General features: G+C 50.3%; 1 protein-coding gene across 10 annotated transcripts in view; it reads right to left on the reverse strand.

The window, feature by feature from the left end:
• Positions 1-26,781, reverse strand: part of PTPRN2 (protein tyrosine phosphatase receptor type N2) — an 811,978-nt gene that overhangs the window by 561,118 nt on the left and 224,079 nt on the right. For all 10 annotated transcript variants that reach the window (XM_042927240.1, XM_042927243.1, XM_042927244.1 and 7 more), the window contains one exon: positions 18,766-18,879. In XM_042927240.1, coding sequence (XP_042783174.1) covers positions 18,766-18,879 — 114 coding nt within the window. The remainder of the gene's footprint in view (positions 1-18,765; positions 18,880-26,781) is intronic.

Genomic DNA, 26,781 nt, shown 5'->3' on the forward strand with positions numbered 1-26,781 from the left:
CTCCTTCTCCGACAAGGAGAAGCTTCAGTGCACCGCAGGCCTTGGATGGCGTCCAGCCCGCAACCCTTCCCAGGAAGAGAGCGCCGGAGGGGAAGCACCTGTGTGAGGAGAGCATCCCCTGCACGTTCAGTAAAGTAAAAGGAAGGTTGAATCTCTGCCCGGGTGTTACCCAGAGACAGACGTATGTCACACTCAGAGGCGTCACCCCGCACAACGCTCACCCGGGCGGCCCGAGGAGGCCCTGGGGAGGATGGCGCCCACACCGGCTCCTCGAGCCTCCCCGTGTGGTGATCCCAGAAAAACAAGGGAACATCCTTCCAGAGTGCAATTTCTCACCAACCAAACAGTGGAAACTGAGAGCAGGAACCACCTGCCTCCTACTGGGTGACCTCCCATCTCCTCTGGAAGACAGAGGGCCAAGGTCCAATCACAGCATTGAAAAATAATCAATGTGATGGATAAGCAATACCATACCGCTCACTTCCTGATCTGAGCTGACGTGTGAGCTTGACCTCACTGAGTGTACCCGGCTCTACAACCCTTGGCATGACCTGACTGTTCCACCACGGCTCCTGAACTGCCCAAGATCCTTAAGAACCAATTGTTCTCAAGTGGCTGACCTTGTTTCAGGCTTTGATTTGTTTATCCAATACTTTGTGTACAGACTGCATGAGTACACAGGTGCCATCACAACTAGAACACGGCAGATCTAAATCTGCAGCCTCCCACACGTTTGGTTTTCCCTCCCGTCCCCAACGCCGGGACGCGGACAGAAGCTGGAGCTCTTGTATGCAGAAGCCCAGGCTGAGGGAGGCAGCACTCTCTTAAAACCTGCCAAGTGACAGCTTAAGAAAGCCACTGCTCAGAAGGAGGGGGAGGCCTGCTGTCAGAGGCCCCGGGTGCAACAGGGTCCCCAGGGGCCCACGGTGCTCTGACAGTCTGCCGAGCACGAGACAGGAAGGAGAGGGCAGGACCCAGCTTCCGCCCTCCACCTGGAAATTCAAGATAATCTCATACCCATGAAAACTCCAGTCTTTACACACAAACCGTCTTTATGTATTTAATTGGCCCTCTCTGGGGGATGTTTTTTGAAACTCGGTCTTTGAAGGCCTTTCATTATGGTATTGAGATAAAGGGAGAAAGAGCAGGGTTTATAGAGAGAACAGAGCAGATAAAAAGAGAAGCAGGAGATGAAAGGAGCCTGGAATGACAAAGGAGGAAGAGCGGTGAAGGACGCCCACACGGAGGCTCAGACGCGGCCTTTGGCTTTTTCCACCTTCCTAGATTCTCCAAGCCAGTTCATTAACTTAACAAGAGAAAAATCACAAACCTCTTTCTTTTTGAAGACTATAATATCAATTTTTAAATTTTCCCAAACGTGGAACAATGGAAGTGTTTTCTACAGAGAGAGTTCAAATTAGAGAAACAGAAGCGTACTGGGGGTGAAAGGAGAGACAGGAGGCCAAGACGGCAGGCCAGAGCAGCCACCGTGCCGGCCGGCCTGCGGCCAAGCGTCTGCCAGACCCCGGACAGAGTGCCCAGAAACGCACACACGCTGGTGCAGGGACACAGCCACACTCAGAGCTGTCTATGCACTCTTCATCGCATCTTCTATTTACACCTTTCTGTGGTTTGGAAGCACATAGAACATGAGCGCGTACGCACTCCTAAACACTAAAGTCCAGTGAGAACGCTGGGGTGCATGCGTAATGCTCTTTCACTGAGAGCGGGGTCACCCACAACCCTGGAGGCCGGCAGAGCGGCGAGCACGGGAAGGATAACTTATAAAGCACCACGATGCCCATCATCCCCTGTGATCCCCCTTACTCTTTGAGTCTCCCGATGTGACAGAGGAAGGAGCGGGGAATGGGGGGAACAGGGGGCCCAGCTCTTCTGACCCTGGAGTGCTGGCTCTTCATTCCCCCGCGTACCTCCAAACAGCAACGCAGGAACCAGAACCAGAGCAGTCACCCGGGCACCGCGTCCTTTAGGAGCTGTGTCCCCAGTCTAGGCTCCTGGCAAAGACGGCTCTCCATAAAGGCTTATGAATCAGTAACACATGAAACCAGAGTCAATCCAGGTTTTCTTGAGACGGCCCTGCAGACACATCTTCCCTAACAGGTTCACATGCTAAAGGGGGCAGAGGCCATTTTTCCACACTGGGCCTCCCAGCTCAAAACCCAGCTATCGCCCCCCAGACTTTGTGGCCTCACAGAAACTCACCTCTTGTAAGAAATCTGTCTAGGGTGAGAGGTTCCTCTCTGGATAAGGTTAAGGGGATGCTGCATTCTGAGAAGTGGTTCTGGCCTTTGACTAGGGAGGCCTCAGGATTCCTCCCTAAAAAGCCTTGAGTAAGGTCTGATTGAGCCTGTGAATACAGTCCCTGTCATTAATAATCCGATTACCCTCGGGAGTGGTCCTGTCCTTCTTTAAGAGCGGTGAAACGGAAGAAATTAGACATCTACCCGAGGAAGCCTCAGGATGCATTTTCCGCCTTTTCTAGACAAATTCTCACCTAGCGTGATAAACACATAACCCTAAAAACAAACTGAGTAACCAGTTTTTCTCTGTTGTCTTGAGAAAGTGACTGACTTACCAAAAGTGAGAGGAAACAGGTATATTTTGTATGTGAAATGTAGGGCGAAGAGACGTCTTTGAGAATACAATGTGGGGCTTCAGAGTGAGCTGTGGGGCAGAGAGCGGATCTGGGGGGTAGAGAGCAAAAGCCTTGGGCGGTGTACGAGGACTTCCTAAGGCTCACTGGCCACGTCTGTAAAGCTGAGATAATGATGCTTATTTTGGAAGATGTTTTGAGTATTAGATGCGGTGACACAGGTGACTAGCTCCGCAGCCACAACACAGACTGTCAGCGTCTTTCTCCCCTGTCTCCAGCAGCAGGGCCTTCACCTGTTCGGAGGAAAGTGCACTGAAATGTAGAAATGGGGGACACGCAGTCCGTTGAGGGGCACGTTCAACTATATACACAAAAGAAACCACAGTGGCACATGTCGCTTATGATTTTATATTCACCACAAGACACCAAGCGAGCATCTCAGGCAGCACCCACAGCAGGAAAGCAAGTCCCCATTCAGGAAAATTAAGAGTCATCTCAAGCCGGTCACCCAGACTCCGAGGCAAGAGGAGAGCAACGGCTGAGTGTGGAGACCAGCTTCCCCCCCATCTCCGTCCCCCGCGGGCCCAGGACAGTCATGGGCAGCACCGCGGCCCACAGCGTGGCTGGTTACCGGTCTCCCCAGCCTCGCAAAGCCGCGGCCCACGGCCCAGCAGTCTCCCTGATGCCCACGAAAGCAGAAACCGTGAGGAACGTGGACCCAAACGCCTCCACACGCCTACCTAGAACCGTCCTCATCTCTGGTTCCACGTCTTAGAGGAGCAAACACATGCCTACTGTAAAAAACGGCATTTTCTTCAAAATGATTGTGTTCTGCTTGTAAAACATTTTTTTGGTTTAAGGAAATGAAAAGCAGGTCATAAGTTAATCAATTACATGCTTAAAATCTGCTTCAAAGAGACGATCCATGCTGACGTTGAGGTCACCGTATCTCCACTACAGACATTCTCGGATTCTCCCCCAGGACACGGACACACACGTACACGCCATTTATCGGTATTCATGGGTGTGTCCAACGCACACTGTTCACGTGTGTGAGCCACGTGTAAGCTGAACCCACATGGCTCAGTAATGGCTACGTTTTAAATGAGTAACAATAACAAACAGCCAACAGCTTTAGCACTTCCTGCACAACTGCACAACTCCACGGTGCCAATGGGGACGCTGAGGCACGGACAGCTAGCTGCACCGGATCCCGCCCACGTCACGCTGGCAGCAAGGGAAAGACTAGGGACTTGAATTCAGGCCCATGCCCTTGATCACTAAAACTACAGATGGTACTGAAAATCATTACAAACAGTCTACACATTTCCTCATGACCACATGGGACAACTCGGAGCTCGTGACTACTCTACTTAAACTCGTAGATCTTTCTCACTGCCCCTCCTCTCTATTCCCCTGAGGACTTTCCCTTACACCCCCTTAATGTTCACTTATTCCCGGCCTCTCCCTGCACACGCACACCTCCACAGGAGCTCACGTGCCATCCTGCTGCTCTGCCAGAATATTCCTGACCAGGCAGGAAAAGGCTATGCGTCTGCAGACACGAATAATTTTGAAAACTTCCACTGCATATGTACACATACGGCAATACCGCATCGGCGAGAACAGGAGGGTGTAAACATGCAACCCATTCTGATACACCTCATGTGCATCTTGTGTCCCTAACCCGCCGTCTGTGCACGTTACCACGGCGGCCTCCTCAGCCCACAGGCCGCCGTTACCCCGCACTGAAATAACCAGAGGGCGACAACGCCCCCCCAGCGAGTGCTAGCCATCTCGGTATTGCCTGCCCTGCTCTCAATTTTACTTTTGTTCTGATTTTTACCATTTGTACCCGGTTTCGTTTGCTCTCGGCTGAATATGTGAGCTATTCCCAGCGGCCTGGTGAAACCCCCCAGCCGCTGTGCACAACCCGCCATCACGCCCCTGCCAGGGCTGTGTGGGGAGAAGGGCACTGGGGACCCCATGGGGCCAAACGAGAAGGGCACTGGGGAGTCTTCTGCTAGGCAAACATGTCCACACTGAAGGGCAGGACGATTGTGGTGAAACGAGAAACTCCAAGGGCCAAAGGTCACTTCTTAATAAAAGGTGGCAAGAAAAAGTAGCCAGTGGCTGACTGCCATGCACCTCCTGGACAGCAGGGGCAAAGCCCAGTCGGTTCCTGACCTCCCCATGGGCCCCGCAGGAAGCAGAGCGAGAGCCTCACTCCCCTCCACCATCCAGAGCCGGTTCTGAGAGGGAGGCCGCCTGCTCGTTGGCAGGTGCCTTCCTGGCCCTTCCTTCCATCCTCGGGGCTCCTCCCCAAGAGCTGGCCCTGTCTCCACTTTTTCTCCTCCTGTGGCCTGTCATTCCCTCCCCACCACACGCCACAGTGGCCTCTCCATTCAGCTGCAGGATGTGAAGAGGGGCTTCACGCCCCTGTCGGGGTGAGTGGAATGCTGACACCCACGTCAGCAATGGGGCACTAGCTCCACACCTTGTTTCCTGTCTTTGTACAACACTGGCCCTCGGGCGGGTGGAGACGGTGAAGAACTCCAGCTCTGAGCCTGGGAGTTACAGCCAACAAGGCTGGATTCACCCTGGCCTCCGAAGGACACTGAGTATTCACCTTGGAGGCCGGAGGTCAGCCTGCAGTGCTGTCTACTACATGAAACGAGCTAAACGGAACCAGTTCCTGGTGTTCAGGGAAACGGTGAGCACGAACATGCATTTGTGACAATCGGAGAAGCCCACTTCGACCCTTAAATGCTCTGTCTAGTGAGCCCGTTTCTCTTTGCTCGATGGAGCACCGGACCATTCTGTTAGCGACTCCCGTGATAACCCATCCTCGTGTCTAGTATCAGCGGGAACGTTCCATAAATGGTGGCTGACTGGATGTGGGAATACCTGTGAAGCAGGTGGGGAAAGTGGCGTCTGATTCCCAAGGACTGGAGGATAAGGTCTGGGACTCCTGGCCAGGAGCGGGGCTTGTCGACCCAGGAGCAGGAGGCATGTCCAGGTCGAGGGGAGGTGGGGTATTCAGTGCCACAAGGAGAGAGAGAGGCTCATCTTCACTCTGTTCCATTGGGTCATGCCAGTAGCAGGTTCCACTTGTGTGGCATTCTAGAATTCTCTAGCTGCAGCTCCCAGTGTCAGCCCCTGAGCTCCAACACAGCTTTCTCTAGAGTGGCTCTAGCTCTGTTACTAGGTATCATCGATGGCATCTGTCTTCGTGCTCGAGAATTTAGACAAAGTCGTGGTACGGAACCACAATTCCTTGAGGGGAGTGCATTCGTTTTGTTTTGCTTTATTTTTATTCTCTGTTTAAGGTCTAGGAGCCCCTCTAGTTTTGGTGGAAAATTTTGGTTTTGGTTGGTTTCAAATGTTTTCCCAAAGGCGTTTATCCACCTGCCTCTGTCTTGAAACGTGAGGTTCGCTGCGTGTCCTGTGGCAAGAACACAGCCCAGAACGGCCGAGAACGTCAGCGCCACTGCTGCCTGGTGTGTGGCTCCTGCCTTGTAACAACTCTTTAGAGGACTAATAACAGTATTGAAAACACGTACCAATGTTCCTGACCCTATACTTCCATTCCTGACTTCAAATAAAAGTGACTGCTTCATACAGCTTTGACGTTTACTCATATGACCGACTGACATCCCCAGAACACTACAAAATCACAAGAAAGTTTTAACTCAAGAAGAGAGAGATGAAAGAGGGAAAGAAAGAAGAGGATGATAAAAACTATTTCCAAAATGAGAGGTCCAGGATCCATTTGTAATTATCTGCCCACCTGAGTCTAAAGACTTTTATTCGATAAGACAGGTAGTACACAAACCCGTAATGTGAACAGAAGCTTGACTGGCCCCGTGACCTACACAGCTTTGAGTGAGGTTTCATTCTAAATTCCAGCCCAAAAAAAGGACCTGCCCCCCACCCCCACCTTCCTGCTTCTTTCAGAAATGCAAAGAAATGCAAGGTGTTCTGTGCCATCTGGGAAGCGTCCAGGTCTCACAGGCCTCAACTGCTCTCCTGCAGGTACACCTAACTCTCCCGAGGGAGAAGACTCTGGCACATCGGAAATGAAGCCTCCAGGAAGCAATGATGGTCCCCGCTCCAGAGTGCAAGGTGCTCAAAAGCAGGTGCCAGCCAGCCTCCGGATGTGGCAACCTAAATCAAGCCTTCAGCTTTTCAAGTTTTAAAAGGGATGAAGTCTACCTGACTTCACACTTAAAATTAAAAGGCAAAATCTGTAGTTCACATGAGAAAAAAATGCAAGCTTTTACAGTGTTCAAAGTTAAGAAACCTACCTTTTAATCACAGGGGTAGTATATATTGTGCCAACATTTCTTGACATGTAAGCATCTTCTAAAAGACAACAATTCGATTCTCAAATGCATATAAAGAATGACTTTGGTTTGCCCCCTAAGTGACAAGTCTTAGTTTTCATTTCTCGTTCCCATATTTGTAGTCTTTCATGTAAATTAAAGGTTCACTCTGGTGTCAGCTAAGTGCATCCCAGCTCGAGAAGACAGAGTTCTGTTTTCTGCCTCTATCCTGCCTTGAGAATCAGTCATGCGATGGTCTGCCGTCAGTTCCTGAAAGAAATGTGTCTAGATGAGCCACAGGAGGCGTGCCACTCAACAGGACAGGGGAGGCGGACTGGAGTGGAGAATCAGCGGAGGAACTGGTGAGGGGGGTGATTCCAGCGGAGGAAGGAGGGGAGAAGCCCAAGGCTGAAGGGACGCAGAGCTTGGCGGCTTCCACTTCCCTCCGTGTGATTTGCTCGACTTGCCGAGAGCTGGGATGTGTGTCCACTAAACCCTGCCTCACTTTGCACTTCACCACACTTGCACCAAACTTCCACACTTCCACGGGTGTTTGCTGTATCTGGTGCCAGTTATCAAACCATCATCTTGCAGCTCTCTTCTGCACACTATCAGATCCCATGGCTGACGTGACTCGATAGTTACATACACGGAAAGATCAATTTGTGTCAGTCTAAACCCTCTTGGCCCATCCTCTTATGACCAGCTGTCTGCCCTTTTGAGGCCGCTGGCAGGGCAGTGTGTAGCAGGTGGGCACGGAGGCTCCGGGGCCTCCAGGCCCCTGGTGCTCCCGGGAGGGTGGTAGCTTCCTGGACACGACACTGAGAGCCGGGCACAGGCAGTGAGATGGCCAGAGGGTCCAGTGAGTGTGGCCAGAAGTCCCTGTCCTTGGCCAGAAGTTCTGAAAGTCCTTGAATATCATAGAAAATATGACATCCTTTCCCCCAAAGACATATATTTCCTAGTCATTCTGTTCCTTAAGAGATAATGGTGAAAATGCAGTGTGCAGAGTAAGACTGATTCTCTCAGAATGGAGTTCTTAGAGGAACAGACACAAACTATGCCGTTTCTGGTATCACGGCTCTGAAGAGCTGTGGAAAAATAAAGCTTTAAAATTGATCGTATTTGCTGTTCTAAACTACAGGACTATTTTCTCCTAATTTCGGACCGATCAACATTTAGAAGAGTTAGAACTAACTCTTTGGCTTTCATGTGTCTGTCCTGATGTCAATAATCTGGAAACCAATTCTGAAATGTACCAGGGGAGCTCTTTGTTCAAAGGAAATGTGCCAAGAATGCTTTAGGAGGGTAGAGAGGCCCCCTTTGCGACATGAATGACGTTGCTAGTCCGCTCATTTCATACCATGTTTCCTTGTAGTTCGGCAACCCTCAGCCCACACACTGCAAGCCCACTTTGACTATTCTTTCTCTTTCTTTGGAGAGAAAATGTTTGTCGCAGAAAGGGTTTTCCTTTAATTAAGACCTCTCGTCTCTCCTTTGATTGCAAAACTCACCAGCGAGAAGGGGTGCTTTTGAGCCAAGGAGGAGATGTTACAAGCAAATACGGACTTGGAAAGAAAATGCGGTTCAGGTGGATTCTTAGCAAACAGAAGGTGATGGTCAATGTCTAGTCACACAAAGGCTTTTGCAAAGTTTGGGCTGCGATGTGTACATACTGCATGTGCCAGGTTCAAAGTCACACAAGCTCTGTGACCACGTATTTCCACAACTGTGTGCCCTCATCGCTGCATATGGCTCGTGCTATGTTTGGGAGAGCGCCACGAGAGACACTTTGTGAACAGCGTGGATACCCCACTATGGATATAGACAATGCTCACTGAATTTACAAAACCAACTTTTTGAAAATGTAGGTATGCGACTTTTTACGTATACGACAGGCGTATTCAAGTGTTCTAAAGCATTCTGCATCACTCTTATGGTTTATAGTTCTTTTTAATTGCCTTTTCACATTCCTTAGAACAAGGCTGTTGATGGTATTCTCTCGTGATGTTTAAACTCCGCTTATCTGTAGTGATGCTCCCTTTTCCCAAGTGTTGTGTATTTATTCCTTTGCAGTACTGTTGTTGGCCAAACAGAAGTCTCTCTGGTTTATAAGTCTTTTCAAAGAACTGGGTTTTTCGTTTGTTCTTGCTGTTTTCATTATTTCTTTTTCACTACTCCTTATTTTCTGCTCTTTTCTTCATTAGTCCCTTCTTAAACTGCCTTGTGTTTACACTGTTGGCTTTTCTATTATTTACCGTGTCACAAAATGGTTCATGCATACAAAAAGGAATAAAACCATCTGATAAACGGACTGCACTCACCACTGTCTTACGTAAGACACACAACGTACAACGCTGCATTGGAGCCCCCTGCCCCCGACTGCAGCTCACTCTGCCTGACTCCAGAGGTGACCACTATCCTCACGTTGTGTTCGACGTCCTGTATTCCCCGCTCCACGTGCACTGTGTGAGTTCTCCTAACTAGGAGACAGTACAGTCCTCCTCTTTCATGTTCACGGTCTCAGACTCTGCATATTCTGTACGACCTCGCTTTATTTATTTGCTCAACATGTTTGTGAGACGCAGGCATGTTGATACACGTGCCTCCAGTTTGTTGACCCTGGTTACATATAGCGTTGAATCTCTTCCTGGCTAATGGAGGTTTAGCTCACTTCCATTGGTTTTCATTACCACAGATGTAGCAATGCCTATTACAGACGGAGCACAGATACACAATCTGGAGTCCATAACCAGAAGTGGAGAGCTGTGATTTGGATATTCACTTAACCCGTTTTTTTGTTGCCAAAACAGCTTCCAAAATGGTTGGAATTTTGGAATTTTCAATTTGCCCCAGACTCAAGTCAATACTTGGGAATGTCGTATTCTTTCATTTTTGCCACCTTATAGTTAATGAAATAACCTCTTGTGATTTTAACTTCCATTTTTCTAATTTCTTGTGAGGCTGAGCGGGCTGTATTTCTCACCAATTCATGAGCACTCTTTATGTTCTGGGCCTGAGGTGTGACTGCTGCCCTGCCTACCGACCCCCTCGTGGCCTCTCCACCCCCTCCAATCACCACTCACCCTCAGTGGCCCCTCCACCGGGTTCCCACCACGTGTGAATGTCCAACTGTATATAATGAAAATCCTGAGAAGGACAAGCGTCATCACTGTGACCGTACGTGCCCTCCACGTGCACCTCTCCGTCTCTCCTCCCCACAGCACGAATCTGCCTGGAACTCGGAGGGGCAGTGGGCCTCAGCTGGACCTCAGCAAGAAGGAATGACTCCAATTTCCAGGAGCATAAGGGGGTTTCCTAACAAGGGAAGACAGGTAAGTGGAGATTGACTGCAAGCAAAGAGAATGACCGAGGAAGAATATGAAGGAAGCAAAGCTAGGCTTACGTGTCCCACTGCACAGAGCATCTTGGCATAGCAGGGGACATAACGCAGAGCCCACAGCCCACCCCTGTGCAGAAGGCCATCACATCTGGAGATCACTGCAGCCCATATTGGTGTTCTGTTCCATTCCATAGCATTAGATGATTTCTTTTCATTCTCTTTTAAGGAATTATAAAACTGTGTTAGAGTTTGTTGTTTTTTTTTTAACTTTGCTTTTTTGCTTTTGGTTTTGACATACAGCTCAATACAACAGGAGACTCTTGCCAAGAAATAAATCCATAGTTGTTTTCATGACAGCAAATTATGTGCCAACGAGTGACATTTAAATGCTGAATTTTAATGGCTTGTCAGAAGAAGTGAAATGTATTTTTTAAAAATTTAATACACAAGAGAACAAGGAGGAGCGTTCTTCTTGTAGGACACAAGAATGGTAAATAGAAAGTGAACACGTTTTTTTCCTTGATGTACATATTTACGTTGGAAAAGAAAGTTGCACAATTAAAGCCCATTTTCCCTTCTTTCTTCATGAGGAAGTCTCCTGAACGGCGGTGCAAGCAGCTGTCAATGAGACCAGCAACCATATGGCCAAGAAGCAGCCTTGATGGACGGAAACATACAACCTGCCGTACTTCAAATGCAGCTACCTGGAGAGAATGGTTTTAAGGGACTCCGAAGAAGCTCCCTTCCCCAAAACCATCTCCTATCAGGCTAACCAAGTTCAGTACACCAGCAGGATCAGAGGTTCTTTTCCTAGAGTAAGACATACACTCCCAACACCTCCAGGATGTTATTATGGTATTGAGCTTTGCATGACCAAGGTGAAAAACCCAAAACATCCAAAGGACAAGTGAGGAAGAAACTAGATAACAGACTGAAAATATCTGAGAAAAAGTTCTGGATTCCATGGCACTGTTGGAAACAAGTGTCAGATGGAGGACCCCAAAGTGGTGTGGACACATACATGTGTTCATGTGTTTGTGTGTGTGTGTGTGAGTTTCTGTGTGTGCTCATGTGTGTGCACATGTGTACGTATTTGTGTGCGCACTCAGTCGTGTGTGTGAATGGACATGTGTGTGCTTGCGTGTGCTCAAGCATGTGTGTGCATGGATGTGAGTGAGTGCATGTGTGTGAACGTGCGTGTTTGTGTGTGTCCTCACGTGTGAATATACATGGGTGTGTGCATGTGTATGTGCGTGGTAGTGTGTGTGCTCACGCGTGAGTGTACATGGATGTGTGCATGTGAGTGCATGTGTGTGATCACGCATGTGTGTGTACATGGACATGTGCATGTGAGTGCATTGTGTGCGTTTGTGTGTGTGCTTGTGTGTGTGCATGTACTCACATGTGTGCATGTGTGAGCTCACATGTGGAAGTGTGGAAGTGTATGTGCGTGGTTGTGTGTGCTCACACGTATGTGGACATGTATGTGTGTTTGTGCGCTCACATGTGTGTACACAGACGTGTGCATGTGTATGTGCATGTTTGTGCGTGCTCACATGTGTGCATGTACATGGACGTGTATGCATGTGTTTGTGTGCTCGTGCGTGTATGTGTGTGCTTGTGTGTTCACGTGTGTGCATGTACATGGATGTGTGCATGTGTATGTGTGTGTGCTTGCGCATGTGTGTGCACATGGATGTATGCGTGTGGGTGAATGTGCATGTTTGTGTGCTCACATGTGTGCATGTACTCACACATGTGCATGTGTGTGTGCTCACGCATGTGCATGTACATGGATGTGTGTGCATGCTTGTGTGTGCTCACACGTGTGTGTAAGTGGGCATGTATGTGCATGCTTGTATGTGCTCATGTGCGTGTGTGTACATGGACATGTATTGCATGCTTCTGTGTGTGCTCACACGTGAACGTGTGTGCTCATGTGTGTACCTATACACATACGTGCTTGTGCATGCACTTACATATGTGTGTACACGGACATGTGCATGTGCGTGTTTGTGTGTGCTCACACGTGTGCATGGACGTGTATGTGCATGTTTGTGTATGCTCATGTGTGCGCTTCTGTGTGCTCACGTGTGTGTACATGGATGTGTGCATGTGTGTACATGTGTTGATGGGAGTGAAGGTACTACAGCCCACACCCAGAGGGGCAGCCATACTGTCCAGAATCAAAATATGCCAAAATCACCCAACTGTAAACTTAGCAGCTGAGGTAACATGAGTCTTCCCTGCCTGTGGCAGGGCCAGCAGCACGAGCCCTCAGACGCGGTTACAGGCGCAGGGCTGAGACACACCAAAGGGCCCTCCGGTCTTAGTGTTTCTCCCGTGCTTACTGAAGACACAGATTCCCAGGTCCTGCTCCACAGTCCTTGTTGGAACCACTGGAACGGGCCCAGGAATCTGCCTGTTCCAAGTTTTGAGGATGAGTTTTCCTAGCCTGAGAAAGCCAACAGCCCCAGGAAAGAGAGGTCACGGATCACAGATCAGGGGGCAAAGGGCACCCTGGAAAGCAGTCCCAGGGCAGAGCCGAGCTAGGAGGCTCAGCTGTGCGGCCACAGCACTTGTGTCCTGTTGTCTGTGATGCGGCTGAGCTGACCCTCGGCAAAGCCTGTGGCAGGCTGGGACTCAGGGAGGGGGACTGCTTGCACCATGTGGCCGGCGTGACCCCCTGGCTCCAAGAAGAGGCCCTTATCTTTGAGAATGTGCACCAGAGACACGGGGGCAGTAAGAGCTCATCCCAGGGCTCACAAGCGGTCAGAAAGATCGGCTGTATACGGGCCATGTGCTGAGGGGGCAAGCACGGAGAGAGGTGGGGAAGAGAAGAGCCACTCCCGCCTCCCTCAGGGAGGCTACTCTTGTCCACGTCCAGAGTCGCAGGCCATGGCTGGTGTGGGGCCGAGATGAGGCCAGGAGTGCCCAGTCACAGGAAAGGTCAGACCCAAAAGGGGGCCATTGTAAGTACAAGCTATTTGAAGGGTACATCCATGAGCCTCTCCATCACTTTAACGTGCCCTCTTGTGACTAAGCAGCAAACAGCCATCAGCAGCAGAGGTGACCCCCCAAGACAGAACCCCACACCTACCAGACATCTCCCAGCTTGGGTGGGAAGCACCAGGTGGCTCCCAAGAGACTCACACAGCCTGCTCCAGGACCAGCCAGTGGGAATTAACTTAGAGCTGGGGGTGGGGGGCGGTTTCTAGAGCAAGATGGATGTCACAGGGCAGGACTAAGTGTCATAGGGCAAGAGTGGGTGTCCTAGGGTAGAACCAAGTGATCTAGGGCAGGACTTGGTGACCTAGGACAGGACTGGGTGTCCTAGGGCAGGACCAGGTGATCTAGGGCAGGACCAGGTGATCCAGGGCAGGGCAAAGTGATTTAGGACAGGACCCAGTGATCTAAGACAGGACCAGGTGACCTAGGACAGAACTTGGTATCCTAGGGCAAGACCGAGTGATCTAGGACAGGACTGGGTGTCCTTGGGCAGGACCAGGTGATCTAGGGCAGGACCGGGTGATCTAGGACAGAACTGGTGACCCAGGGCAGGACTGGGTGTCCTAGGGCAGGACCAGGTGATCTAGGGCAGGACTGGGTGATCTAGAACAGGATTGGGTGACCTAGAGGAGGACTGGGTAGAGCAAGCAAGATGCCGTTAAGTAGGCAAATGGATAAATAAACAGTCGTCCCTTCGGACAGTGGAATATTATTCAGCATTAAAAAGAAATGAGCTATCAAGTCATGAAAATAGAGGTACACGGAGGAACCTTAAATGCATATCACTAAGTGAAAGAAGCCAGTCTGAAAAGGCCTATATATTGTATAAGTCTAACTCCATGAAATTCTGGAAAAGGCAAAACCACGGGAGACAGTAAAAAGATACGTGGTCGGATGATTAGGGGGAGAGATAAACGGGACGCACTGAAGACTTTTAGGGCAGTGAAAGTACTCTGTATGATTGTGTAGGGATGGACACATGTCATTGTACATCTGTGCAAACCCATGGAGTGGACCAAAAAAAGTTACCATTAATGTAAACTATGGGCGTTAGTTAATTACAATGTATCAGTATTAACTCATCAACTGCAACTAATATGCCATATCAAGCCAAGATGTTAATAACAAGAGAAATCTTTGGGGAGATGGGGATAAGGGAGTATGTACAAAGTGTCAAGACTTTCTCTGCTCAACCTTTATGTAAATCTAACATTCTCTAAGAAATAAAATCTATGAATTAAAAACCTTATTTGCCTTTATGCTTAACCACTCCACAAAGTACTGCTCCTGTGTCTCAGACTCACTCTGAGCACTAAACCTGCAGTGTAACCTTGTGTGACTGCAGCGATGCCATCGGAATGCCCAGCTTCACAGGGTCTTTAGGGCATTATTTGGGAGGGACGGAACACTGGAAACTGGGAAAGAGATACATGGGCAGGTCCTAAGGAAGTTGGGACACTGAACCCCTCCGTTCCACCAACCTTTCTTTGCCAGAAGAAGCCCTCCTTCCCCTCCTGCTAAAGAGGCTAACCCTGTCTGAAGAACGTGTCTGAGCCACCGAGGTGGTTGCCCTACGTGGTCCTGCTGAGCCTTCCCCAGACACACCGTCACCACCTCTCACTGCATCTGGACCTACACCTGGACTTAAGTCCCAGCAGGCCCCAGGGTGGGGAGGCAGAGAGAGAGAGAGAGAGAGAGAGAGAGAGAGAGAGAGATGCCCTCAAAGAACGGCATGATCTTGCCAATTTACACCAACAGAAACCTGGGCAACACATGTGGGAATGGCTCTTAAGTATGTGAGATCAAGATGGAATGAACAGAAATTGGACCAGGCTAAATGTATTGATATGGGCCACTAAGCGCAGATTCTCCAACCAATGTTTTAGACTAGGGGGCTGGAAATAGCTTTAACAGTTTCCACCAACGGTTGACATAAACAGGCATCCGAAGGGGGTGTCCATATGAAATGACGTGGAGATGCCAGAATTTCCTTGTTATATCACAAAGAGGCAAGTGTCTGAGGCTTATGGAAATTGGGACACTGGAGTGGATTGCCATGTAAGACCTGCCAATGACCTCAGGAGGGTCGAGAGGATATGCCTTTCCCCAAGACTATGAGAGATGAGTTTAGAAGAGTGCCCCAGCGCCCTTGAAGAGCTCTGTGCTGATGCCCCCTCAGGTCAGAAAGTACCGTGGGAGAGCTCTCCTCAACCTGGGATCCCTAAGTGCAGAGGGGATGACGGGATCTTGAGGTGGCAAGGGCCAAGGGGGCGCATGGAAGAGCTAAGGACAGATGGATGTGGTCACCACAAAGCAGCGAGCAGAAGACCGTTGTCACTGATTAGGTGAGCAGACTGCTCCTACCACTGGAATAGACAGACGGAAGGCCTCCAAGAGTCTTAGGGACCTGCATAAGCAGGAAAGTTCCGGATCTACAGAACTGAGGTCTGGCTTGAATCACCAACACAGAGTCACAGCCCTTCAAACAACTTCCAGACTTGGCACAATCCCAGGTCATAGAGTAGAGCCCCAGGAATGAAGCTGCAGGGTTGGGGCAGAGTCCCTGAAGGGTACACGAGTCGGCAATTCATACAGTGATTCCTTCTCCTAGCCTTCCCCAGAGGGACCTGCGCCCTTGTGCCAGGATGAGTGTGTACCAAGGGAAAAGGAGATAATGAGAGTCTTCAGTGGCTATCAAACACTGACTCTGAACTGACGTTAATAGCAGAAAAACCCAAACGTCACTGTGGCCCCCCAGTCAGAGCAGGGGCTTACAGAGGCCAGGTGATCGCACTCACTCTGTCGTCATTCCCCCAGCTCTGGAGTGGACACACTCAGGGGCTGGCGGGTCCCCCACACTGATTCCCTGACTGGCAGATCCAGGGCTATTCTGGTGGGAGAGGCCCGAGGGCTGCCTCTGGATATAAAACCTTGTACCAAAAGCGATACGGCCTCCCTGGAGGGCATGGTTAGTGGGAGATTAGTGCCACCGTCAAGGACTTGAAGGATGCAGGGGAGGTGACTGACACCACGCCCCTTTCAACTCTCCTGCTTGGCCTGTGCCCAGAGAGGTGGATTGTGGGAAAGGACAGTGGATTATCATGAACTTAACCTGGTGGTCACTCCAAGTGGTGCTGCTGTTGCAAATGTGGTCCCGCTGATGGAGGAGTCAGCACAGCCAGCACAGCCATGGTGCCCGCGACGCAGCTGTTAGTCTGGTGACCGCTGTCTCTACACCCATACTTCAGACCAAAAGAAGCTGTCTGCTCTCACCTGCTGAGGTCAGCAACATGCCTGCACTGTGCTATATCACAGGTGTCCCAACCCCCCAACCACTGTCATTATCTGGTCCACCGGGGCCTTACTTAGTTCTGTCCACACAGCATCATGCATGGGACGTCAGTAAATTTAGAAATTATGCTGATTGGACCTAATAGGGAAGAAGTAGCAACTACCCACATATGTGGCTAAGACACCTGCACACCAGACTCGGATGCTGCTTGGCCCTTCGGAAGGCCCCAGAGGCAAATCACAGAGCAGACCCTTAGGGCTTGGGAGCACACACACACATCTCTGCAGATAACTACTCTCCTTTCGAGAAACTGCTTTTGGCTGCTACTATACCTTAGTCAAGAATGAACGCTTGGCCACAGGCCACCGAGCTACCACACAATTCGGTCACTATGAGCTAAGCGTTGTATGACCACAGCCGTCTTCCAGCTCACACACGTTGTTGGCCCTCTGTCCACTCACTCGGATCTGTAAGCAGCTGCCAGCAACTGCCCTTTCCCCCAGGGTCCCATTCAGCTTCTGGGAGCTGCGCACGTTCGGCATCCTGACGAGGGGCTGACTTTCGCAGGACACCTCATCACCAAGGTCAGGGCCACGAGAACGGTCGTGGGCTCCTGTCCGTCCTTGTCCGCGACCTCTCATCTCACACCCACGGTCCCTTCCCACTGCCTGGCCTGCAGATTCAGGCTCCAGACCAAAGACAGCAGTCTGGTAGACGTGCTCCATCACCGCCCACGACTGCGCACGACCAACTCCCTGTAACTGATCGCGCACGCGGTCTCCTCGCGGTTCTGCTTCCCTGCCTGAACCTGGGACAGTTAGTGTCCTGGGGAGAAAGGGTGCCACAGTCCAACGGCTTGGAGCGAATGAATGAATGTAATTCTTTACTGCAGAACTTTCCGGCACGTTCACGAACCAGCATACATCACGAACATTCAAAAGGAGGAAAGGAGCAAGTAATGTTTCCCAAACCTACTGGACCACAGACTTTTTTCTTGATGGAGCCACTGATAAGCTCTGTGGGATATGATGTAGAAAGAACGTATGGACTCAGGTCCATGTTCCTCTCCTGGTCCCTCCTTCCAGGCCTCGGCCCCCAGCAGGGCCATTTTAGGTCCTGACCACGAGACATGCGAATTTCACCCTCCAGGAGCTTCACCCTGACCCTCACCTGACACCAAGGTGTTGTGTTTGCAAGTGGGCCTCCTGTCCAGACTCCGAGGGCACAGGAAACAGGGCTTTACTGCCGTAGTAGGAACAGGGCATAGTAATGCTAAGCATGCGGATGCAGCTTCCCCCTCTACTTCAAAAATTATATACATGATATAAATTACGTATGTGATAATTATGTGTATAATAATATCTGAGTTATTGTAATTATTTTTACTCTGAAGTTAGCTAACATACAGCGTGGTCTTGGCTTCAGGAGTAGAACCCGGTGATTCATCACTTACATACGACAGCCAGCGCTCATCCCAACACGTGCCCTCCTCAAGGCGCATCACCCATCTAGCCCATCCCCCCACCCTCCTCTCGCCAGCACCCCTCAGTTTGTGCTCCGTATTTAAGAGTCTCTTAGGGTCTACCTCCCCCTCTGTTTTTATCTTATTTTTCCTTCCCTTCCCGTATGATCACCTAAGTTTCTCAAATTCCACATATGAGTGAAATCTTATGATATGCGTCTTTCTCTGTCTACCTGACTTATTTCACTTAGCATATTTTTAAAACTATCTTCTTAGCACCCCTGTGAAGTAAACAGGTAACAGGAAGCTCCTGTATAACAAAAACTTGCATGATGACAGTATTTAGAGGCAAACTGACTTTCTGGGGGTTGATCAGTGGCTGGCTTGCACGTGGCTGAGGGGGGCTGGTCCCAGGCCCGGCGTCTCTGCTCACGTGACCTGTAGGTGTCTCTCCTACTCTCTGAAGCACTGTCAAACTGCTGTGGTTCCTGGACGCCCGGCAGCATCTCGGGCCACCTCTAGCCCACGAAGGGAACACCCGCTGGAACCTTCTAGGAGTAAGGCTGCCTGCTCCTAGCCCTCTTCTACCTCAGCACTGGTTCCCCCGACCTAAGAGGCCCATGATCTTTAAGGAGAAGCAAAGCACCTGCTGAATGCTGGGTGCAAAGGCAGCTCGGGCCAGCAGCCCAGGACGGGACAGTTTGGCCCACACCTGCCTACCTGTTCGGGAGAGCTTCTGCAAGGTGGCTGCCAGGTGCTGCAGAACCGCCGGTGACACTTCATAGCGGTGTGTGTCTACTGCTGGAACCTTCTGGCACCTTCCAAACACTCCATCTGTGAGAAAAGGGAAGCAGAGAAGAAAAAGTGACATTTCATTTTCAGAGAGAAGAAAGGCATTACACACATCCTTGCAATATATTCTAATTATGCACTGTGGTGAGGCTTTGGAACACGGCTTTAGAAAGTCATCAAAACACTATCATAAGTCAGAAGCACTTGGAAAGCAATGGTTTATTTAAATAGAAGAGCATGATAAAAAACACAATTCCAAAGGTATAGAGAAAAGGACGTGAATTCAGAGTAGCTGGCATTTTCTATTCTACTTCCTCATCCCTTCCCCCCTCGCCACCCCCGCCACTCACTTTTTGTAATTTCCTGCCCCTGGCTTTCACCTTTCTGACTTGAAGCTTTGCTTCTGACAGTCCTGTGACAAAAAAGCCAGTAGTACTCAGGATCGGTTTTCCAGATGAGAAACAGAACACCCAGGAAATATAAATATGAATTTGTGGAAGCCTGAGGATCGTGGAAGTACCTGCCACGCAGGCTGGCAAACGGGGGCAGATGCGGGAACGGCAGTGAGGCTGCTCAAGGTGCTTCCAGAACAAGAGAGACTAACGGGGACAATTTATCTAGTCTGTTCCATCTGTCTAAAATGACACACTCTGCTCATCAACATCTTTTCAAACCACACCCTCCAGTTAATTTAGGCCCCAGTTAGTCTTTATTCGGCAAATTGTTCACTTTGAAATAAGCTTCCTGTAGGGGGTTCAAACATCCAAATTACTGTCCTTCGTACACACAAAAGACTAATTCAAGGGCCAGGCGGCCATCTGCAGCTTCAGGCCCGGATGGAGGGGGAAACACTTCTCTTATTGTTCACAACAGTCTCACTGCACGAAGTGTAGCCGAGGAAAAGCCTTCAAGTGCAACAAGTTTAATCGGCAGAGACACGTTCGCCCAGTGCCAGGCTGACTCAGTGATTACGGGTCTGATGTCCCATATGTGCTTAAGATGGATGGCGCTGTGTGATCGGCAGAAAATCATCCAAAGCATGGAAAGCATGTCGTGGATTTCTATGGGACTTTGCACAGCAGGGGACACGGCCGGCACAGCTGCTCATTCCGGGCACACCACGGCCATGCAGAAAAGTCAGACCCTTCTGCCGGCCCCGCCCCCGCACAGGGCTCTCCTGGGCACCTCTGCCGGTCACCTCTGTGGGTCACCTCGGCCGTGCGGAGCTCTGCCGGTCGCCTCCACCCTATGGCACCGCCCCTCTGTCCGAGCGACTCCCTTAACACAACGGCCATCTCCGGCCACAGTGATTCCCAGTCACAGTTCTCTTGGAGGGAGGGTCTCATCTCCCTGCCACTACCCAGTGAGACAGGCAATCTGCTCCACGTGAACACAGACAGCAAGTGTCCCCGTTCTTTTGATTTTGCCTTGTGCGAAGAATCCTGTGCCTGCGGATGGCGTATTCATGTGGGGAAGGACGAGGGGGCAGGGAGGAGAAGGAGGCTAAGAGAAAAGCTGAGAACTCTCTAGAATGTACCTGAAACTCTCATTTTACTTTGCAAATGGAGTATCTCGAAAGTAGAATTGTAACATGTAGAGACTGGAAGGAGCATGAAGATGGGCTGACCCCACATTTTACAGTTGAGCGTCGTGACCTGCTGAGGTCCTCATCAGTGAAAAATGGCCAAAGACGTTTCCTATCTATTTTGGAACATCCCAAGTCAATTAATTCCCTCTGCAGTATAAACGGCTTCACCCTTGAAAGTTGGTTTGTGCCACACAACGTGGTAAATACATTTTTGGAAAAATAATTATTGGATTTTCTTGAAATCTCTCTCTCAACTATATACTTAAAACACATATATATAATATAATACATAGTATTTTTGTGCTTTTAAAATTAGGTTTAGTTTTAGCTAGTAATTTGGTTTTAATGATTTAAATGTTGAAACTAAACCAACCATTGATTCTCTTTGCCCCTAGACTACAGCCTTGCTGATGAGGCAGGACAGAACTTTCCCCGGTACATTTCTTTAAACTTTATCCTTTAAATAAACTTTATTTTTTAAAGCAGTTTTAGGTTCACAGCAAAGTTGAAGGGCAGGTACAGAGAGTCCCCATATACCTCCTGCCCTCACGTATGCAAACCAACAGCCCCCAGCCTGAGTGGTACATTTGCCACAACCAATGAGCCTACAGTGATGCCTCTTTATCACCCAAAGGCTGTAGTTCACATCAGGGTCATTCTCGGTGTTGTGCACCGATGGGTTTGGGCAAAAGCACAGTGGCACGTGCTCACCATTATAGTGTCACGCAGGGTAGTGTCACTGCCCTGAAAATCCTCTGTGCTCCCCGTTCACCCCTCCACGCCTCTCACCCCTGGCAACCACTGACCATTTTACGGTCTCCAAAGTTGTGTCTTTTCCAGAATGGCATATACAGTTGACCCTTGAACCACACTGGTGTGAACTCTATAGGTCCACTTTTATACACAGATTTATTTTTAGCTACACGGTACTGTGCAGACACACATGTTGGTGTGTGTACATATGTGCATCTACATGTGTGTATACTGTGTGTGCTTGCGTCCACGTGTATGTGTTTGCATGTGCGTCTACAAGTGTTACGTGCACATGCCTTTGCATGTGTGTTGTGTGCATGTGACATGTGTGCTGTGTGTATGTGCATACACGTATACACATAGACAGCCCTGCCATTTGTCTAGCGGCCACACTGTGTGAGAACCCAAGGATACAGCCATTCCAACATCATAAATTCATCTAGGAAACAGATATGTTAATACCTCCCTACCAGAAACCTGATTTCCTTATTTATTTCTCAGTAAACAACTTCACTACCTTTTTCTCTGTTTCCTCTGGATGACTGTGTGTACACTCTCATCCACACCTTCTCCTAATTTCCAGCCCCGTAATGCTGTGCATCTGTGGTGCCCTCCCCATCCTAAGGAGTGGATTCCGTCCCTGCCCACACTGCTCGGCCTCATCCTCCAACCTCAGGAAACGCATGCCCTGCTCTGATGTCCCCCCTGCTGGACAGGTGGGATAGCGGTGGGACACGCATCTAGGGCAGAAGTGGACACGCAAACTACTCACTTGTAACTGTGGTACAGGCTACAGAGGGACATGCTTCGGGGTGGCACAAAGATGGGGCACTGACCTCATCCGACACATTAAGACCCCAGGAAAGTAGCAGCCGGTTGGGCTCCAACATTTACAGAAAGGGGCTGCCTACCTAGGGCTGGCAGGGACATCTAGGCAGGGGAGCAGGCTCTGTGGAGGACAGAAAGCGTCCGGTTGCTAGAGCTCTGGGACCAAGGCACTGAGCTCCCAGATGCGGAGCGAGTCAGAGGTGCGTGCAGAGCCTGAGGGCACGGAGAGGTTCAGCCCTCCTCCAGGAGCTGCTGGCACCTTCCAGGCAGGTTTTGCATTTTGCCAGGAGCCAAGGGGTGAGCTGCCTGTCCAGGGGAGGGTGGCTCAGAGAGGAGGGCCACCATAGAAGTAAGAGAGCAGGACAGATCCACAGCCCTTTCAGATGTGAACCCGTAGGACACCAATGCCACCCAACTGTAGGCCAGACCCTTCCACGAGTCCACGGCACAGAAAGCCTCTGGGGTTCAAGGAAATATTCCGAGGGACAGCCCATAGAACATGTGTTTTTCCAAAGCAGAAACAAAGCTGTCTTGCTGCCAGCTGGGAGAGGTGACCCAATGGCCCCCAATCAAGTGACACTGCATCCTTCCGTGGGGAGGCCACCTCCCAGACCTCTGTGGGCAGTAACCACAGCAACCACAGAATCATGGACTGTGCTTAAAATCCCCAAACTTGCTGACGGCTGTCCCCAAGACCAAATTTCTGAGATGACAATCCCCCTCCTCATTTTGCAGAGCAGAAGACTGGGTCTCCACCGCTTCTGAAAACCAGAGACTACACGCTTTTAAACAGAAGAACAAAGGATGTTTGCAATCCTCGGAAAACAGCTGCTGCTGTCCCAGCTGAGTGTCACTGACCAGACGGCCATCTACAACCGGGCAGTGGGTTTCTCCTGTTAGAAAGAGAGACCTTGATGATTTCTTTGCTGTTTTTTTTGAAGAATGTGAAAAAAACAGCTTGTTCATAATGTCTGTACCTTTGTTTTAACCAGTATTCCTTGGAGCATTATTCCCACAGGAAGAAGTCATTTTCACTCATCAACATCACTGTCCCCTGAACACTGATGCAGGCCTGTGGCTGTGCCCTCCTCCTGGACCGGCGTTCCAGAATTCACTACTCCCTCGGTCTGTGGGGCTGTGCATGTCCCCAGGCTGCATAGCACACGCGTGTGCACACCTGTGTGCACACACATCTCCACATCCCTCTGGCACTGACATTCTCCTCTCACCTCCAGGCACCATGGGCTCCTGGAAGGCAGGCACCAGAGCTACGCCTCTTAGAGCTCCCACATCTGACACTACTCTGCACCCACTGTAGGTTCAATAAATATTTGTGACCGATTAACTGGTGTTTTTCCACTTGCCTGAAAAAAAGCTGAGTGGTGCCTGAGCAGCTCAGTCGGTTAAGCGTCTCAATTTCAGCTCAGGTCATGATCTCACAGTTTATGGGTTCGAGTCCCGTGTCAGGCTCTGTGCTGATAGCGTGGAGTCTGCCTGGGAGTCTCTCTCCCTCTCCCGCTCTGCCTTTCCCCTGCTCGCTCTCGCTCTCTCAAAACAAAGAAACATTTTTGAAAAGCTGAGATGCCCACAGAAATGTATACCACCATCAACTAGAATCCTAATTCGCTGGAACTCACACTGATTTAGCAGTGCACGAGTCCCAGCACATGACCCGGCTGGAGGCAGGACCAGGGATCGCTGAGAACAAACCCAGGGGGCTCGTGGTGGAGCCTGCAAATGAGGGGGTGCTCCTCCGTGCTCTCAGCAAACACGGCACCTCCTCCCCCCCTAACTCCGCGCAGGCTCAGAGCACCGGTCCTCCCCCAGCTCATCCATCCCCAGCCTCACACGCGGAGGACCTCTGCTCCGGGGAAGGCATGTTCGTGTTCAGAGATACTGGCCTTCACTCTCAGGATGCTGTGGCTCTGGGGACTGCAGAGTGCAGGCCTCTCGGAGAATGAGCCAGACCAGCAGGTCAGACTACCAAGCGGCTGTGGGCTTGAACAGGTTAGGTCTCTCTTGGAGAGAACCATCTCTGTTCAGCGTCCGTCAGCAATTCACCTCAGGCTTGCATTAAAGGGCATTCTGAAAAAAAGCCTGTGGAGTCTACATTGTACACCTGCTGAGAAACGTCCCTCATAGCATCGTCAGTGTCTCTTCATAAAGGCCCAGACAGGGAAGGAATCCCCCAGACCCCAGGACAGGACCCACCTACCTTCTACCTTCTACCCTCTTGCTGGTCACTGGCTGTTCTCGTCACATCTCTGATCTTGTTGTGCAGGCTCTGGTGGTATTTTTCTTTTAAGGAAGTAACCATTTTCTTTGCACCCATCATATTCAATCCTCTCTTATTTTTCTGTCTTTCCCTGTTTTTTATTTTTTTATGCATCTTTTTTACATTTCTTCATTATTTCTTTGGGAAGAGATAATGAGACTAGGTAATTCACAAACACAATGCGATCACCTTATTTAGATTTTCAGAGTGGGATAATTAGTTTAGGGCACGTTTAGAAATTATTGCAAAGCACATACCTGTTCAATAATTTGTGTAAATAGTTTATTCATGTAAATAATATGCACGTGCAAACGTATTATCTTTGTTCCCTGGAAACCCTAAGAACAATATTCTTGATTTTGGAGCTAGAAGGGATCGGCAGAAAAGGTGTCACAGTTATAAAGTCTTTGCAAATGAGGGTGTGCCAGAGGTGGCATTAAAATAATTATGGAGCAGGAGAGAAACATACAGTAAATCATCCGTATGCAGAATCTCCTTGCAGGGGTAAAAACAAGAGCTTTCGGGAAGTCTAGCCCAGGGATCAGCCTTGCCTCTTTCCATAATCATAGAAACAATGGCCTGTGACATACATTTAGTTTCTCAAAATACTGCATACGGTAAACAATAAATGTATTCATGCACTTTGTGAAATGGCTGGTCAACCCTATGGGACAAAAGGAACAGGGGTCTGTCTAAAGCAGCTCCCGGGGGCTTGCAGGGGAAACACAGGAAGTGGTAAGGGGTTTGACCACAAGGCCCTCCTGGGACGTTCCAGGAATTTAACCCAGTGCTCAGAAACGGCACACAGGCTCTGAGAGATGTGTTTTGGGGCACCCAGTCCCTGAGCCCACGGTGGGCGTACCTGCTGTATCTGAGCACCCATAAGCCGCCATCTAGGAAGTACGTTACATTTTGTAAAACGGGTTCTGGTTCACCCCCACCCTGCCTCAAACTTGGCACCTAGGTGGCAGCAGGATGAAGCGGCAACAGCGACCCCTGGTGGTCACCTCCCCACAGCACAGGATCCTCACAGGGACAGGTGCTGGGGGAGCTCCTGGGAAGCCCAGACAGGCCAAAAACCATATCCACAGAGCTGCCTGGACCCTAGTTTGGAGATGGTGCTGGTGCTCCCCAGGGAGGCAGGGGAGTCAGTGACATGCACATGTAGACACCCACACAAGCTCGCATGCTTGCACACACATGTGCACAGACTTCTACACCCGTATCCATGCACACCGGGGACTGCCTGGCCACAACCCGGCCAAGGGACCCCCCCCTCACTTGCAGACAGATGCCTGCACCCACCTTGCAGGCAGGCTAGCGTAAAAGCCCCGCCCTCCAGTGTCATGCTGTTCCAAGCTAAAGCTCCCTTTCCTTTTTTCTGGCCTCCCCTCTGTTGTCCTGTAGGACCCTAATCTCTCTCCCCTCCGCCCAAGGTAGAAGCTCCTCCCCCCCCCACTATGCTGTTCAGGGTGTCCACAGGCCATGTAGGAAGGACCTGCCCCATCAGACCCCAGGGACGCCTCTGTGCACAGCATGGCCGGGGACAGACAGAGGGGCCGGCTGTCCAGAAGCTGCGAGTCAGCCTCGGTCCTCAAGCTCGGGAGTGACGACGCTCTGCCACCCCCTCTGTGAATACTGGGGACCAACTTCTCCCATCGCCTGAGGAGTGTGGTATGGTCTGGGAAGGTAAATGTGGCTCATAAGCCCCAGGCTGGTAGCCAGGCTGGGCAGTGGGTGAACAGTGAAGACGGCAGTAAGAATAAATAAAACCGGTCCCGTCACTGTCACTGAGCGCTCATGCCCCAAGCACTTTCCTAAGCCTTTATGTGCAAGAACTCTAAACCCCCGTCACACTCTGATGAAACACCACCATCCCATTTTACACCAGCTGGAAACTGAGGCAGAGAGAGGCAGGAGCCCAAGGTCTCAAACCCAACAGCGGGCATCCGTGACGCCTGCGAGCCCTGCCTGGCCTCTTCCGTCATGTTCCCCTTCGCCTTCTGGCCGTCGTCACCCTGAGCATTAGCTTTCCTTTCCGTACACATGTCCCAGTTTCTGACGCAGAAAATAGTTACACTGCGGTGATGGAATGTCTTGTTCTGAAACTCATTAACAAAATTCCCTGGGTCCCCTGTTTGTCAACTCTGGATGCAAGAGCTAACGTGTTTACGTGCAGTTATGACGTGCCAGTACCACTCCTACACACGCAACTCAGTTAATCCCAGGACAACCTGCCATGGTCTCAACTGTCACGGTCTCCTTTCACTGTTGGGAAAACGAGGGCCCAGAGAGGTTGTGTGACCTGCCAAGGCCACGCAGTAAATGGCAGGCTGGCCTAGAGTCTGCACATCCTTTATTACTAACATGCCGTCACTTGTGCAGCTGTGACGGCACCAGGCCAGGGCAGGGGAAGCCAAACCAGGTATCTTCACCGTTTTGGTCACCTGAGCCCACATCAGAAGAAAAGAAAGAAACAACCACTGGGGGTTTGAGGAGG

This window comes from Panthera leo, chromosome A2, assembly GCF_018350215.1.
Source record: "Panthera leo isolate Ple1 chromosome A2, P.leo_Ple1_pat1.1, whole genome shotgun sequence".
Lineage (NCBI taxonomy): Eukaryota > Metazoa > Chordata > Mammalia > Carnivora > Felidae > Panthera > Panthera leo.